The 17580-nt window shown below is 39.3% G+C and overlaps 1 protein-coding gene across 2 annotated transcripts in view; it reads left to right on the forward strand.

Annotated features, from left to right (window-relative positions):
• The window catches only part of slco5a1b (solute carrier organic anion transporter family member 5A1b), a 35739-nt gene extending 20233 nt beyond the window's left edge, over positions 1-15506 (forward strand). For both annotated transcript variants that reach the window (XM_026941384.3, XM_026941385.3), the window contains exons 9-23: positions 11-333; positions 423-509; positions 915-994; positions 1089-1153; positions 1771-1983; positions 2378-2575; positions 4686-4833; positions 5079-5152; positions 5266-5343; positions 6324-6443; positions 6675-6841; positions 11442-11495; positions 11604-11668; positions 13937-14010; positions 14083-15506. In XM_026941384.3, the coding sequence (XP_026797185.3) occupies positions 11-333; positions 423-509; positions 915-994; positions 1089-1153; positions 1771-1983; positions 2378-2575; positions 4686-4833; positions 5079-5152; positions 5266-5343; positions 6324-6443; positions 6675-6841; positions 11442-11495; positions 11604-11668; positions 13937-14010; positions 14083-14151 (1815 nt within the window). In that variant the 3' untranslated portion in view covers positions 14152-15506. The remainder of the gene's footprint in view (positions 1-10; positions 334-422; positions 510-914; positions 995-1088; positions 1154-1770; positions 1984-2377; positions 2576-4685; positions 4834-5078; positions 5153-5265; positions 5344-6323; positions 6444-6674; positions 6842-11441; positions 11496-11603; positions 11669-13936; positions 14011-14082) is intronic.
• Positions 15507-17580: the final 2074 nt, after the last annotated feature.

The following is a 17580-nucleotide window of genomic DNA, read 5'->3' on the forward strand; positions in this document are numbered from 1 at the left end:
GTCTTTACAGGAAATAGAATTGTTGGGGAAGTTGCTAGAGTATCTGGATAAGACCTCCCCGTCAGAGCCGAGCCCGCCTGTAAAGGGGCAGGGCATATCCGTGGAGAGAGTACACAGCAGGACAACCCAGATGGATGTAAAAGTACAGAAGAAGGCCATGGAACAGGTGGAGGAGGTGGAGGGCTGGGTGGAGGCTGCAGCTCTAGCACCCTCTTCTGTCCTAGAGATGGATATCACCCCGCACCGCCAAAATGTGAAAGTGCAAGATCTGCAACTTGATGTACAGACCAACAGTAACAATGATGTCTATGGCTACATCATTACAGATACTGAGTAAGTCTCAAACACATACATCAATGTAAAAGACAATGACAAACTGATGATTCATTTCCTTTTTTCTCACTGTGTTTTTTCTCCATCAGTTCTCTTCCCACTGATCAGGGTTTGCACCTGATGGAGCTGTTGTGTCGCAAAGCAAAGATCCAGATGACTGATTTCCTTGAGCTTTCGTGAGTCCTCTGTGTGTGTGTGTGTGTGTGTGTGTGTGTATGAACTGCAAAGTACTCAGTGATGCATTCACACTTCCTGTGTTGAATTAACTCACAGTTTAGTTTCTTTTTGTGTATACATACAGTGTATGTGTTTAACACTAAGGTGTGTATTTACTGTATGTCTGTACACCTGTGTGTATTTACTGTATGCGTCTTTGGTAACTTGTTAGTCATTTATCAAATGTAGTACTAACCACACCTTATGACTTCCACATATAATATAATATGATATGATATGATATAATATAATATAATATAATATAATATAATATAATATAATATAATATAATATAATATAATATAATATAATATAATATAATATAATATAATATAATATAATTTTCTGTATATGAATATGTGCAGTGTTGTTGGTCCAGCCGTGACATTCCAGGTCCGCACTAATGATCAGAATATTACCACAGCTGCCATTGCCAATGTGGCTGGTAAGAGTTTTACCCATGCACACACAACATTTTTTGCCACTCTCTAATAATGTACATATGTCATCACTGACATGTCTTCTGTGTGTGTAATCAGTTAGTCAGAAAGCTGCACTAGAGAAAGAGGCTGGAGTCACCATTTTGGAGGCAGGAGTTACCGATGTAAGAAATTCAATTTCTCACTCTGTCATTTATACACCCTGCTGCTAGAAGAAGACACATTTTTAAAAGTCATTTATTTGTAAGTAATTTATACTGTATAGCTAAAGGTTTGTGGACACCTGACCATCACACGCATGTGGGCCTTCCCCAAACTGTTGCCGCAAAGGTAAAAGCAAACAATTGTCTAGAATGTCTTTGTGTGCTGTAGCTTTAAGATTTCTCTTCAGTGGAATTTGGGCCTAGATCAAACATGTTCCAGCAAGACAGTGACCCTGTGTACAAGGTGAGGTCCATGAGGACATAGTTTTGCCACAGTTGGAGTGCAAGATCTTGGTGGATCTTAACCTCACTGAACACTTTCGGGATGAATTGGAATGCTGACTGCACCAAGTCTGCTCGGCCTGACATCAGTGCCTGTTATAGCAACAAACGGGGGACAAACTTTGGAATGGGATGTTCAACAAGCACATATGGGTATGATAGTTAGGTGTCCACATACTTTTGGCCATATAGTGTATATCTGAGGCTGATGAGAGTAGTCTGTATATCACAATAAATATTCTCATACTCAGCCAGTTGGAATCTGCAATTCTGTCTTTCTGTCTTTGTGTCTGTAGAAGACTAAGTTGAGTCAAATTCCTACAAGGTACAGCCACTCTGAATCTATGAAGTTCCTCATCCTTACGGTAATATCCATTGTGTGCATCATCGTGGTCCTGCTGATCTCTAGCATTATCTACTGTCTGCGCCATCGATCGCATCACAAACTCAAAGAGAAACTCACCAATCTCAGCACAGACCCAGCTACTGAAGCCACAGCTACCTACCAGGTACAAAGGATCATGCTTGTGTATGGGATCAGGTGGCTGGTATAAATGGGCTACCAGAGCAAAGCCCACTGTCTCTTTCAAAGAGAAAAAAACATCAGTAAAAGGTTTTAATTTTTGTCATCCACAGATTATTTGTTGTTAATAAATGCCTTAAGGTGGATTATTTTGGACCAAGCACAACAACAATGATCATAAGGCATCTACTGTTTTCCAAGACTGTTGATTCGTTACAAAACACGAAAAACGTATAAATATTGGACAAATAGCTGTACTATTGACTGCTGATGGGTTTTCTGTGTGTGTGTATGTTTAAGAGACAGACTCAGACAAAGTTGCATTCTTTTACTATTTTCATCTTTCATTTCACATCTGTTGTACTCCTCAATATGTGCAGGAGCTGTGTAGGCAGCGGATGGCTGTGAAGCCCCCAGTGGAAAGGGCGGAGCTTCGACAGTCCTCTCGCATAAACAGTGTGTCTTCTCAGCTGAGTGATGGACCAATTCTTAGCCCCTCTGCCCGCACGAGCACTTCCTCCTGGAGTGAAGAGCCTGCACACACGAACATGGACATCTCCACTGGTCATATGATACTGGTAACCACACAAATGTACAGTCCCATCCGAAAGTATTGGAACGGCAAGGCCTATTCATTTATTTTTGCTATACACTGAAGAAATTTGGGTTAGAGATCAAAAGATGAACATGAGATGATAGATCAGAAATTCAAATTTCGTTTTCTGATATTTACATCTAGATTCTTTGACAACTAAGAACATGGCACCTTTTGTTTGAACCCACTTATTTTTTCAAGTGATCAAAAATATTGGTGAATGTGAACATGTGAATGACAGGCGTTTCTTGTTGCCCAGCTATGCCCTGTAGGATTGATTGTTTAAAGAATTAATAACTCTGTGAAGACTGCATTTGTTTTTAAAAAGGACAAAAGAACATGAAGACCAGAGATCTGTCTATGGGAGAAAAGCATATCATTTTGAAGCTGAGAAAAGAGCCATTGTACAAGCATTGGGCACAGCCAATACAACAATTTGTAATGTCCTGAAAAAGAAAGAAACCACTTGTGTACTAACCACCAGACATTGAACAGGTTGGCCAAGGAAATCAACAGCAGTTGATGAAAGAAACATTGTGAGAGCTGTGAAGAAAAACCCAAAAACAACAGTCAGTGGCATCACCAACAACCTCCACAGGGCAGGGGTGAAGGTAACATGATCCACTGTTCAAAGAAGACTTCAAGAGCAGAAATATAGAGGCCGTACGACAAGATGTAAACCACTCATCAGCAGTAAGAATTGGAAGACCCGATTGGAATTTGCAAAGAAATACAGAAATGAGTCACAAAAGTTCTGGAACCAAGATTAACCTCTACCAAAGTGATGGAAAGGCCTAAGTGTGGAGAAAGAAAGGATCACAGCTCTCACAATGTTTCTTTCATCAACTGCTGTTGTTTTCCTTGGCCAACCTGTTCAGTGTCTGGTTGTTTGTACACCAGGGGTTTCTTTCTTTTTAATGATCCAAACCATACAAGCTTGCTGGTCAACCACAGTGGAGGTAGCGTCATATTCAGATAGAAACAGAGTGAGAAACTGTAGAACCCTGGCATGTGTAGGTGGGAAGGGTGGGTTTATTCAATTTAAATTAAAATGTTATATCTGGATTTCTGTAAAGTTTGAATGAATGTCCATTGTTTAATTATTTATATAGTCCATTGTTAAAAACGCTGTACAAATTGAATTTAATTGCATTGATTTGGTTGGGTGGGTGTAGAACCCTGGCATATGTGGGTGGGAGACAGGCGACTTTTTACAAAGCTTCATGCTTATTTTATTTTTCATTTTTCTGCGAGGGCTTTTCAGCATTTTCTCACTTGCGGACACACACATGCACAAATATAAACACACAGAGTTCAGCTCAGCTCTCTCTCTCCAGTTCCCAGTGTTCCCTAAAAGACAAACAAGCCACTAGTAAATGAGTAAATTCACCGAGATCACACACAGGTGAGAATCATCACGTTACCTGCCAGTTCAACCCACTTCCTCTCAGTATGCAGCTGGCGCTCGACCATGCCTCTCTCTGCCGAGTCAGGCCGGGGAGCCAACTCCTGATGCTCAACCATGACCCCGCTGCCAATGACATAGAAAAGGACTAGTGTAGAGTTGCACAATACTGACAAAACATATTGCAGTTACATTACCACAATTATGCAACATATGGAAAATAATCAAATTGAGTGGTGAACAGCTAGAGACAGTCTGAGTGATGAATATGTAACGCGCATAGTTTCTATATGCGAGTTTCACAGTTCTTACTGAGCACTGGCTCGTGGGTTCTTGGCTTTATTGCAAGGAGGACACCGACAGGGAGCTCGGGAGATCATAACACTTGATTTATTAAACATAAGGAGGTGAACATCATGAATTAGCCACATCCAATTACACAGTGCACGTCATCTCTCTCTCTCTACGGTCGCATCACTGCGCGCGAAACCATTCTCTCCCGCGATCCTAATCGCGGGTCTCTGCTCTCGCGATATTACCTCTAGATCTTATTTAAAGTTACAGAACATTAATTTTAACCTTAAATTTCACTCCCTACAAATATATAAATAAACAAAATAGTGTACCACATAACTCTCTCTTTTTCTGTCTGCCACTGTTTTTCTCCTTCTCTTCTGTTGCTTCATAGTCATATATGGAGGATCACCTGAAGAATAAGAACAGGTTGGAGAAGGAGTGGGAAGCTCTGTGTGCCTATCAGGCAGAACCGAACACCTGCAGTGTTGGCCAGAGAGACTCCAATGCCAAGAAGAACCGCACGACCACTATCATACCTTGTGAGCATGTGCTTTTATATACACTGAGACCCCTGTTCATGTCAAACATTTAAACACTTAAAACTGGTCCTTTTTTTTTTTTTTAAGAAAAAGCAATGCTGCAGACAGCATAGATTGTTGTCATATGTAATTATGATACAGTTTGTTTCACATTTATTGGACAAGTTAATCCATTAATCTTTTATAAACCTCCACAAAACCGAACTAAAATTTAATCTACATTTGTGTGTATACACGTGTTTCAGATGATCATTCTAGGATTTGCCTGAAAGTGGAGAACAGCCAAGGGAACTCTGAATACATCAATGCTAGTCCTATTGTAAGTACATACTACAAAATTCCACTTATTTCCTACTGTACACACTGCACTCCTGTAACAATACACATTAAACAAAGTTGTACAAATTGTTTGATGGTGTGTTTGTCTCTCAGATGGATCATGACCCCAGGAACCCAGCTTACATTGCCACTCAAGGTCCTCTGCCCTCGACTGTTTCTGACTTCTGGCAGGTAAATCTGTGTGTATGTGTGTGTAAACAGTGTGGGAAATTGGCCAAGTACATGAATCCTGTGTGTGTATGAGAAATTAATATGAAGGTGATACACAATAAATAATCAAATCAAAATTGCACCTCAACCCATTAAATACCGAGGAGCCATCACTGGGTCCAGGCCTACAGACAAGTTTCTTAGTAAGATGTTGGGTCACCACAAGCTGCCAGAACAGGTGCATTGTGCATTGGCATAGGTTTCTACAAGTCTCTGGAACTGTAACTGCAGCGATGTACACCATACTTCCAAAACATATTCTCTCAATTGGTATTTTGATGATGGTGATGGAGAGCGCTGCGTAACATGACAGTGTTCTACTGCATTGAGTTCTGGTGACGGCAAAGGCCAGAGCATACAATGTACAACATTTCAACATACAACATACTAATCAGACAGTTTGGTGGACCTTCATGCCCAGTGGAAGAAAACATGCTTGTGCTGGAAGAGAACAGTATAGAATGTTTGATCATAGGATAAAGTTATCAGTCAGAATAATGGTCTGATAACAAACCTGCCAGCAAAATGCCACAATAGACAACCCTTTAATGCCCAGATAAATAAGTGGTTAAATATGTGGAAAGATGGCACTTCTTGCAGCTATGGAACACCAAGAAGGTTTTTATTTTGTTGAACCAAGCATGTGTTAATGAATAAAAAAATATGGAGTTCTGAAAGTTTATATGTTATAATGTTTGGCATACTTGACACTAAATACCACAGAAAGTATCAGACGAGCTATATACTATCATTTCAGTGTTGGTGAAAAAGTTAGAAGAATTTTTCTTTTCAACATGACACTTTATAGTACTTTTGTTGTCTAATTTGGTAATAACCTCCTGTTATTTCTTTATCATTTTTATATTTTAAACCCAGATATGCATTGCTATTTAATTTACATTGAGCTTTACATCTGTGTGAGTAATGTGTGTTTTGTGTAGATGGTGTGGGAAAGCGGGTGTGTGGTGATCGTCATGCTGACTCCTCTTACAGAAAGTGGAGTTAAACAGTGTTACCACTACTGGCCAGATGAGGGCTCTAACCTCTACCATATATACGAGGTACTAAACATGTAGACTCGTCAACCTGGAGATATAAAAAGAAAGTATATATGCCCACAGTGCTGAGAACTCTACCACACACACACACACACACACACACCCTTTTGCTGTCACCTGAAACTCTACACATAGTTGAGACAGCAGTAGTAATTAGATTGAATAAAAAAGAATACATAGAGTGTTTGTTTTGGAGTGTTCATTTTATGCTGGTGTGTATGTGTGTCTCTGTAGGTTAACTTGGTGTCAGAACATGTGTGGTGTGAGGATTTCCTGGTTCGTAGCTTTTACTTGAAGAACATGCAAACCAATGAAAGTCGCACAGTCACCCAGTTCCATTACCACACCTGGCTCAACCAGCATACACCAGAGACCAGCCAGGCTCTGCTCGACTTCCGCAGGTACACGTGAGCACTGTGTGTTTGTGTGTGTGTGTGTGTGTTACTGGCATAAAAATCAAGGCTACATTTATATGCTCAAAGCTTGATTGAAGGTTAAGAACAATGAAAATTAGAAACCCCAGGAAATAGTGCACTGTCAGTATACAAACTGTATACTATTGAATATAATTAAAAATTGTAGAATGATGTTGTAAAGATTGCCTACCAACAGGTTGGGTGATTTTGCTCTTTTTTCAGCCAAAATATTTGTGCTTCCCAGTGTAACTGGATATGCGTGTTAATGCATTTATTTTCTTTATTTAACAAGTGTTTCAATCCACACCAGTTGTGTTAGAAGAGCATCAAACTTGAGCATGTGTGTTGTGCTTGTTGCAAATTTCCCCTCTGAACACATGTTCCAGTTCCCATAGAGACGAGTACCATGTGTCCTTGTGTTTGTTTTGGTCCTTTCTCCTTTACTGTTTCTAGTTTTGCCTGATTAGTTTGTGCATGCACTACTACTATTCATGTACTACTAATCCTTATTTTCAATTTCTATGTTCCAATGACCCAGAGCCACCAACATCTAAGATTTAGCCATAGCCTTTATGATTTTGATCCCTTGTTGCAGCAATACAGTCCCCTTCAAGGGTCAGCTGTCCCAGTGACATAAAAAAACTGCAACACAAATGTACACATCTTGAGTGCTGGTATTGTGGTCCTGTATGATATAGGGCAAGACAGTCCAGGTGTCCTCTTCCCCATTTGGACCTGGTACACCACTTCCAAGGGTCCATCTACCAGGACCCAGGGCCCCTCCCAGTCACCCTGTAGCATGGAGTTGCACCCTTTGCACCACTGACCAGTTATGCCTGGTCCCCTACACACATAGGCTGAAGCTGTGAGCAGCCTCATTGCTCGAAGTGGTTTCCACCTCTCCTGCTGCTCTCACAAAAACTCCAACCATTTCCAGCAATGGCCATGCTCTCTCACTGCCTCTCTTGTTGTGCAGGCAGCATCATAGCACTGTTGTAGCTCCTTCTGCTGAGGCTGGACACATGGGTTTAGTATACTACCTCCACCGCTTCTGGGGTTCCCCCCACTCCCCCTGGCACTTTTGTTCAGCTCCTACAGATTTGGTGGGGCTTCCCTGCAGAGGGTTCGAGTGCAGCCATCTACTTTCCCTTGTGCTCTTCTTCCCTGGCCTTCAGAGTTTTCCCTCCCCGCGTGTTCAGTTCCCTCCCTGGGGTGTCCCTCAGGAAGGACCAGAGTGGACTTGCCTGATCACTGGCCACTTCTGCTATGTTATCCTTGTGCCTCACCTGCCAAACCAGGTTTCTGTGAATGAGCTAAATCTACATCTAACTCATGCAAAGTGCACTGTTACCGAAGTCCAGTGACTGAGGTTTTTATCTGTATGCATCCAACCTGAGCAGCTCTCTTGTTGGTGCTCGGCAGCACTTCAGGGTGTAGGATGGTCAATGTAGTGTCCAGCACGAACTGCCACTGGCTCGTCCCCTGTCTGCTGTTGGCTCTGTTCTGCTCCAACAGCCCATGCTGCTTTCAAGTAGCATTGCATCACGTGATGCTTCTTACATCATGAAGGATGCCTTCCTGCCCCCCTGAAGACGTCGCTGCACCTTTCTGCTCCACTGAGGATGTCCCTGCTCCTCCTGCACCTCCTGGCCAATGCCTACCTCAAGGTACTAGGCAGCTTGTGGATGCTCTGCCCAGGGATCCAGGACCTCCAATGTTTGGGCACTTCAGGAGCCGTGCCTTAATGGGAAGCTATTAAATGTAATTTGCCCTCTCAGCGCACGCCGTGGCTCTCTGCATGCATCATGGCTCCCAGCATAAACAGCACTTCGGTGTTGTGTTTTGTTTTGATCACTGCCCTTGTGCTTCTTTGTTTACACTTACATGTTCATTTTGTTTTGAATTGTGTCTGGTATCCGCCCCTGTCCTGTTATTGGTATACCTGTTTTCTGTTCACCTTTGATTAGCTTATGTTCTATTTAACCTCTGATGTTTCAGTTTTTCAGTGGGATATCTTATGGTACCTCTGTGTCACAAAGTTCTGAGCCTTGTTTCTTTCTTGTACTCTAGTTCCATGTTTCATATTTTCTAGCCTGATTTCCCAGTTTTGACTTGCACTTGTTTTTCTTGTTTTGATGGATTACCATAGTGTCATGTTGTCTGCCTGTGCTCTGACTCCTGCCTGGAATAAGGATGCTGATTTCTGGTTTGCCGTATATAAAAGTACACTGATTTCACACACTTGCATCCTGCTTCATCTCCGTACTGCAGGTTACAGAAGGTGGGACTGTAGTCTCTTTGGTCAGTAAAAATGGAAGCACTGCTAATTATTAACAAGCAATCACACCAGACTTTTTGCTGTTGTTTGGATCACATCTGGAAAAAAGGAAAACATCTCCATGTCTCCAAAATCACACCCAACAGAACCGGCATACTGTTGTGTGCAACTTGACAGTGTCACATGATCAGTTAGTCTGTGAGCTACCAAAAACAGTCTGCCTGGATCAGTCCCATATACTGATATATGCTAGGGTTTCTGTGGTAAAATTGTTTTCCTCTTTGCCCGCTAGGAATGTTGGCACCTCTGATAACCCTGTAATGACTACCGGTGTATTGACCTCTGCAATTAATAATGATGTGCTCTGGAGAAGCCGTAATAAATGTACTGAGTTTATACACTTGTATACTTTCAATACATACTGCATGTTACAGCGCTGCCCTTGTTTTATGTGTCATCTCAATTTGTTTCCACTCACACACATAACTGAAATATAAACTCCATAGAAATCAATCAGAATCACACAGTTATTTTCTATTCACTGTTTACTTAAAATCATAATCTATAAAGATGTCATGATTGTGTAAAATGTAGTTAAAATTAATTAATGAATTAATATTTGGCAAGTAATATTGGTCACTCCCTGAATGTGACAACACTCTGTTGTATTAGTCTTGTATTCACTCTCTTGTATGTCTGGACTACGGGGTAGGGTGGCTAGACAAAGCCCTTTCTCACCAAAAAAGGAGAAAAAAAACATCCAAGCTCGCCTAAATCACCTCAAACCATGTGTCAAAATATGTGATGCTCTAATGAGACCAAGTTAGAACTTTCTCAGTATGATTCTAAAAGATACATTAGATAGCCAAAAGTATGTGGACACCTGACTATCACACATGTATGAGATTGTTGGACATCCTATTCCAAAACCATTGGCATTAATATGGATATTGATCTTAGGCTTGTGTGCAGCTGCTCGGCCATGAAAACCCATGTCATGAAGCTCCCGACGTACAGTTCTTGTGCTGATGTTGCTTCCGGATGCAACAGAGCATGGGGGATTTTTTATACGCTATGCATAACCAGACCACCAGTCTGTGAGTTTGCGTGGTCTAGTGCTTCGTGGCTGAGCTGTTGTTGCTCTTAGGCACTTGAAAAATAATAGCACTTACAGTTGACGGGGGCAGATCTAGCAGGGCAGAAATTTCATGAACTGATTTGTGGCAAAGGGGGCATTCTGTGACAGTGCCACGGTTAAAGTCACTGAGCTCTTCAGTACAGCCTATTCTACTGCCAGTGTTTGTCTATGGAGATTAAATAATTAGGAGGGGTGTCCATATACCTTTATCAATATATGTTTGGCACCAAAACAAGAGAGCTTTTCACCCAAAGACCACCATACTCATGGTGTAGCATGGTGGTGGCAGCATCGTGATATGGGGCTGCTTCTCTTCTGCTGGGCCTGGGGCTCTAGTCAAGTTTGAGGGAATCATGGATTGTCCCAAACACAAATCTATTTTGGCACAAAGCCTGCAGGCCTCTTTTAGACAGCTGAAGATGAAAAAAATGTCACCTTCCAGCATAATAATGATCCAAAGCACAAACTAAGTCAACATGGGAATGGCTTCAGAAGAACATGATCAATACAAACACACATGCATGCATACACACACACACACAAAATGCATCAGTGTGTGGAGGGCTCCTTCTCTCCTCTCTCTACTTTTACTTTAACTCAATCCCTTGCCATCTCCCTCTCTCTGTCTCATTGTTTGAACGGTTGCCAGTGTCATTTTTGTGCTAATGCAGCTTGTGCACTCTGACCCCAGTTGCATAGTCACAAAAGTGATCACTGACAGCCGTTACTCCACATCCTAGTGCACCTTGGGATATCCCTCTTCCCCTACCCCCATGAGCACTGTTCTGGCCTCTGCTCTTGCTCTATTCTTTATCCTTTTTCCTTACCCATTGAACTTGGGGGACTATGTTTTCTGTCTCTGTCTGTCACTTTTTGATTTCTGTCCTACTTTACTCCTTGATCATGTCTCTTGTTTAGTCGTCATATCACAGCATTTTGCCTACATGACTGAAGCCCTCAGTGGCTAATGGAGCTTATGAAAACGTAATTCCCTTTGTGTGAACTATGATGTCCTAATAGCCACTGACAACACTGATGTGTGTGTGTGTGCGCGTGTGCGTGCGTTTGTGTGCGTGCACTATGCTGATACGGAAATGTGTAAAATATTCATTCATAGTTTCACCAACATGAGCCCAACATGTTTGACACATGGTGTGTTTTTTTCACAGAAAAGTAAATAAATGCTACAGAGGAAGGTCCTGCCCCATCATAGTTCACTGCAGGCAAGTATAATACTAAACTTTTTCATGAACATAAGAGTGTTGCAATTAAGTAATCAGTAGTCTCTCTATTCCTCCCTGTCTCTGTCTCTCTGTCTCTCTCTCTCTCAGTGATGGAGCAGGGAGGACTGGGACATACATACTGATTGATATGGTTCTGAATAAGATGGCTAAAGGTAGGTGCACATAAACTTTCTAACCTCTCTATAAAAATCTCTGCTCTAACACATGAATTTCTGATTACTTTATCGTAATTGAAAATTGAAGCTTCCACTGCAGAGTAGTTGTCATATTTCACCAACTGCACTCAAATCCAAATGCTAATAAACACCCTTCAGTTCACTTTTTTGCACCCTTCATTTTTTTGACATGAAGATTATATAGCAGTACATTTTGTTGAAATAATGCTTTTTAGGTCTTTGGGCAGTCAAACTAAGAATCTAACAAATTGATTAATTGACAAATAGACTAATATCACTGCAATCTTTTATGTAAATATTTGTAATAAATATTTCTCTCTTTAGGTTTTGTATTGTTAGGAGCTTGGTTAATAGTGAAAGCAATATACAGATTTTATTCCGTAATACAAGGCACATATTACTCTACAGAATGAACCACTATCAGCTCTAGAATCATTGATAACCTTCATTAAAATGAAGTTATTTATAAATAATAGTATCTTTTGTCATTTTTATTCAAAACTGACACCTGTCCAGCCCTCACTTAACGATGACCACAGTTAGACAGATAGATAAACTTTTCACAACGATCTTGAATTTTAAGGAATTTTTTTGTTTTTCACCATTCTTTAGAGAAACTTAACTATATATAATAAATAAAACTATAATACTATAGTATTATAAAACTATAATAAAACTATAATGTATTATAAAACTATAATGCAAAATAGATCTATACAAAATATACATTATGACAAACATAGTCTGAATTCAATTGGCTGCACTATATTGGACAAGCAATAAACAGTGTACAGTACATCACATAAACATAAAAAACAGGAGATGTGACATTGGCTAAGCACTTAAAACAACACATGATATTCACACAAATTAAACCGATAAGGATGCATTCCTGAATCATATGCAGCTATATGCAATTTCCTGTTTTTCTGCTGTCAGTGTAAAGACAAAGGAAAATTACATGGCCTAGTAGAAAGGAGTCTAACTACAACCCAGGCCTTAACAATAAAGAATATTTAAAACTGAAAGAAATTGTTTTCTTTTAAAATTGCTCTCAGTTTCAGTCTCACTTGTTGCCTTTGACCTGTTACCTTGGGGTATAAATATAAGGTTGCAGGGGAAAAGGCTTTGCTTTTATAGAAATTAAGATCTCACTCTACTAATGTAATATCAGTGATGGAACTAGGCATAGATGAAGGTTAAAAGGTTAATTTTATAAAGTAAATATTAGACTCCAATTTATAAGGTTCATTTAACAGATTCCAAACAATGAACTTTCGTTCAAATGTTCGAAATATATACTCTGACTCCCAGTGTTCTATTGCTTGATTTACTAGCTTTACTATTTCTATTATTATATTATATTATATTATATTATATTATATTATATTATATTATATTATATTATTTCTTGTTATGTAAGATGATGTTTATCCCTTAAAGTTCAGCGGTTTCCGCTGGGGGATCAATAAAGTACATATATCTATCAATATCTATCTATCTTACACTTACTATAGGTTACACGTACAGGAGGTCAAACGTACTATACAAAATAACTAATAAATAATTGTGTTTCAGAGATTAATGTAAACATGTCTAGCAGAGCATTATAGCCAAACTTGTATAATGGATTTCTTCCTTAAACACTCAGTCACTCATAGGTTAAATGAATGCTCAGATATAATTATTACACCATTCAGAGAAGGAATAAAAAAAAACAGATAGAACCAATAGATAAATGGACCAAAATCAGCAAAGGATGTAGATGGAATTGTTGGCATAATATTTTGAGAGCCTTGCGATGTCTATAGTGCTTTCCTTACATAATAATTGGCAGGATAGATGGAAGTCTCTCTACCATGCAGTGATGCAGGAGATTGAGTGGTAATGTCTCTCTCCACAAGACGTGGGAGAAATGTCTCTCCCCACAACATAATGCTTACCACCTTTTTATGAATGATCCTATTCAAAAAAAGGGTTTTCTACATCTATTGTTTTCCTATGTTTTTTTTTTCCCATTTTTTTTATTATTAATGACAGCGTTGTCTTGTTTGAGATAGACATGAAGTGTGTGTGTGTGTGTGTGTGTGTGTGAGTGAGAGAGAGAGAGAGAGAGAGAGACCATATCAGTGCAAAACCTGATCTGTTACACTGGAATGCAGCAGCACATCACAGTCCCCAGCTCCTAGATATTGAAGTGAAGTATATTTTTAATATGCATTTCATCTCTCTGTTTCTTTGTAGGTGCTAAAGAGATTGATATTGCTGCTACACTGGAACACCTGAGAGATCAGAGACCTGGCATGGTTCAAACCAAGGTACACATGCATGCACAGGTATACATACAAAATCTTACATAGTCATTCTAACCATTCCTTTCTCTTTCTCAGGAGCAGTTTGAGTTTGCATTGACTGCAGTAGCAGAAGAGGTGAACGCTATCCTCAAATCCCTTCCTTAGTGAGAAATCAAGCAGCAAGAGACATCCCCTCTCCCTCTCCTTCTTGTTTTCTTTCTCATTCTCTGCCTCATTCTCTCTATCAGGATGGTGTATATAAAGTTTCATTAAAAGCTTTTCCCCCATTTTTTTATGTGTACTGGCCTCGCAGTGCAGACATTCTATTGATATAAAAAAAGACGTTATATGTTTGGATATATTAATCATATAGCTTTAGGTTTTTCCTCCACATGTAAATGTGCATTTCATTTTTGGCCACTCTTAAATCTCCGGTGGCTGGTGGCCCATGTTTAGTCATTGTCAAATGTAATACTGTGATAAGCTACCAATAGCTTGTTTCCAATGCTGAAAAGGACATTTAATACATCTGCATCTAAAATTATGCTACAATAACAAGAGTAACTGAAGTTGTTTATTGATATTACATAACATGCAGCTATGGAAAGTGCTCTTGAAGATGTACTCGGTAAAGGCCCAAACGCTGGTAAATGTACCTCTGTTTAAAGGAATAAATTCAGTATCAAGGTCTGCAAATACAGTTTTATTTCACTTTGGTTGGTTTATGTACTGCCACTGAGAATGGTCTATATATGGTGCTGGTGCATGTATATAGGTGCAGCAGTGCTGCTCGGCCTTTGTGTCACTGCTTGGCTGAGAGTCCACCAAACAACAAAAAATCCAGCTAAATGCAGACCTGTGATCTGAAGCTGATACTGATTGAGGACAGATTAACATAAGAGGCAGATTAACATAAATAATATATGGAAAATGATTAACTAGAATCTGAAACTGTGCACTCAAAAGGTGGACCAACATGGTAGGTGTGTAATAAAGTAAACAGTAATTGTACAGTGTTTGACTGTATACTTGGACCAGCCCTATACACACTAACATAACACTACCAAGTCAGTGTCACTGCTGTGCTGAGAACAGTACACCACCCAAATAATATCTGGTGAGTGGTGGTGCTATGGTGGTGCCGAAAGATGGGTTGAGCGAAGCTTACAACGTGTGCATAGCAACAGATAGCCTACAGTCAGTAGACATAAGTACACTTATAAGTAAGTGACCAATGTGTGTAGGAGCAAAGAGTGGATACTGAGTCTCTTTTTCTTACACTAGTTGGTCTAAGGTTTGGCTTGACATAATTAAAATGTATAATGTGCTGTGATGGTATATTGGGCAGACTGCAGAGGTTTGGCTAGTAAAAGATGTACTACCCTGTTCTGCTAATTACACCTCTTTTCTATGATTCTGATTATTGTATATACAACCAGAATTCTATTATAATCTATTTTGCTCTCTCATCAAATGAAATGCTGCAGTCTTGTGAATAAAGTTTAACTGTATGTGCAATAGTTATACATTTTCTGTGTCCTTCTTAGTGCTTGGAACACTTGCTTTTCTTGGTATTTTTCTTCTACTTCTTTTTCTGTTTCTTCTACCCAAAAACAAATTGTACTAAACATGTAATATGAAACATAAAACATGAAAACTAGTGAAATGAACACGTGAAATGAGCTCTGATGAGCTCGATCAGATTGAAGCAGTATGACGTTTTTTTCTGATTACTTCTGAACAAGAAAAGAACTACCTAAATTTTCAGCTAGTCTGCATTTGCATAACATGAAAACCTACTATTGCCATGGAGGACTTCAGACTTGTCCTCACAAACTGTTGTTAAAATAGTCACAAAAATCTGAAACAAAACATACTGACATTCATAAACCAGATGGTCACAATACAATGATCTAGTGACCAACATACTCATGAGGTAATACCTCACAAACCTTACTTTTAATATTTTTTAAAAAAACAAAAACTTTATTACGGTATAGTGCCTTCTCATAACTACCTGCTCGAATGACTATGTGTATGTTGCCACTCTTTTAGCTGATGCTGGCCTAAATCTTTAAAAAAGTTGTATTTTCATAATTCTTCTATAATACTGATGATATAAAGGTTATAATAATAATAATAATAATAATAATAATAATAATAATAATAAAAAATCAAATGTTAGTACACAATGAAAATATATGGGTATTTGAAGGACGCATCACTATAAAAACTGAATATTTCAGTTCAGTTTCAGATGAGATGAGGTAATGATTATTTTCACCTATCTATCTGAGATCAGTTTGGCTTTGTCTTGGGGTTTGCTTTGTGTAGCTTCAAATGCCAAACAAAATTTAAAGTTGTTGCTTTTGCTTCTGATATTCTTGAACTGTTTGTTGGGAAAAAAAGAGACATTGATTCACTGCACACTGTTAAATGTAGATTTTTTAGCCTCTGGGTTTGAAAATGTATCAAGCCTTTTCCAAGCCGAAGAGCTCGAATCCAAGTGAACCATCACAAGTCATTGTGACATATGTAAAAGTCAAAGTTGAGTCCCAAGTTTTCTTTGATTATGTGAAGTTGAGTCAAAAGTCAGCAAATTTGTGCCTCAAGTCCACAACACTGCTAGTCATTAGTCACTAGTCACTATCAATGTTGACTACTACTTTCACTATTACTACATAAAAGTCAGTAAGCTTCCCGACATGAACGTTAGTTTCAGTTATTGATTATGTTAGAGTAGCTATAAACAGTCGTTCCTTCACCAGGATCACCTTTTGATTCTCTCTTGAAGTTAATGAGACAAAAAACACAGCTTCTCATGTTACTGAGAAACTAGAAAGCACAAACTCCTCTTTCCTGAAGAATCGAGTCTTGCCAACATTACATAAAAAGCACAATGTTTCATTCATTCATCATCATAAATTAAAAATTGTAATTGTTGGCAAATCACTGTGGTGTAAGAGAAATACTATATCTATATACACTATAAGACAGCTTATCACCCCAAGAAGATTTTAGAATAGCAACCAACAAAAGTTAATTGGAAAACAAAAAGAGCTTGTACAGGATCTCATTGTTGAAACATATCGATCAGGAGAAGGGTACAAAAAATTTGCAAAACCGTAGATGCCATCATCAACAAGTGGAGAAAATGGGGCACCACAGTGACTTCACCAAGAACAGGATGTCCCTCGAAGAAAACTTGTCAGAGAGGCTTTCAAACGACCTACAGCAGAAATATCTGGCAAGTGATGACAACAATCTCTCATATTCTTCACCTGTCAAGGCTATGCGGTAGAGTGACTAGACGAAATCACTTTCTCACACACAAAAAACCTCATCCGAGCCTACCTAAATCACCCCAAACCATGTGGCAAAATGTGTTACGGTCTGATGAGACCAATGTAGAACTTTTTCGGCATAATTCTAAAAGATATGTTTGGCACAAAAACAAGACAGCTTATCACCCCAAAAACACCATACCCAGAGATTCAGCATGGTGGTGGTAGCATTATGATATGGGGCTGTTGGAGGGGAATCCAAATACCAAATACCAATCTACTTTGGCACAAAATGCAGGCCTCTGTTAAA

The sequence above is a fragment of the Pangasianodon hypophthalmus genome, chromosome 21 (genome assembly GCF_027358585.1).
Source record: "Pangasianodon hypophthalmus isolate fPanHyp1 chromosome 21, fPanHyp1.pri, whole genome shotgun sequence".
In the NCBI taxonomy this organism is placed as follows: domain Eukaryota; kingdom Metazoa; phylum Chordata; class Actinopteri; order Siluriformes; family Pangasiidae; genus Pangasianodon; species Pangasianodon hypophthalmus.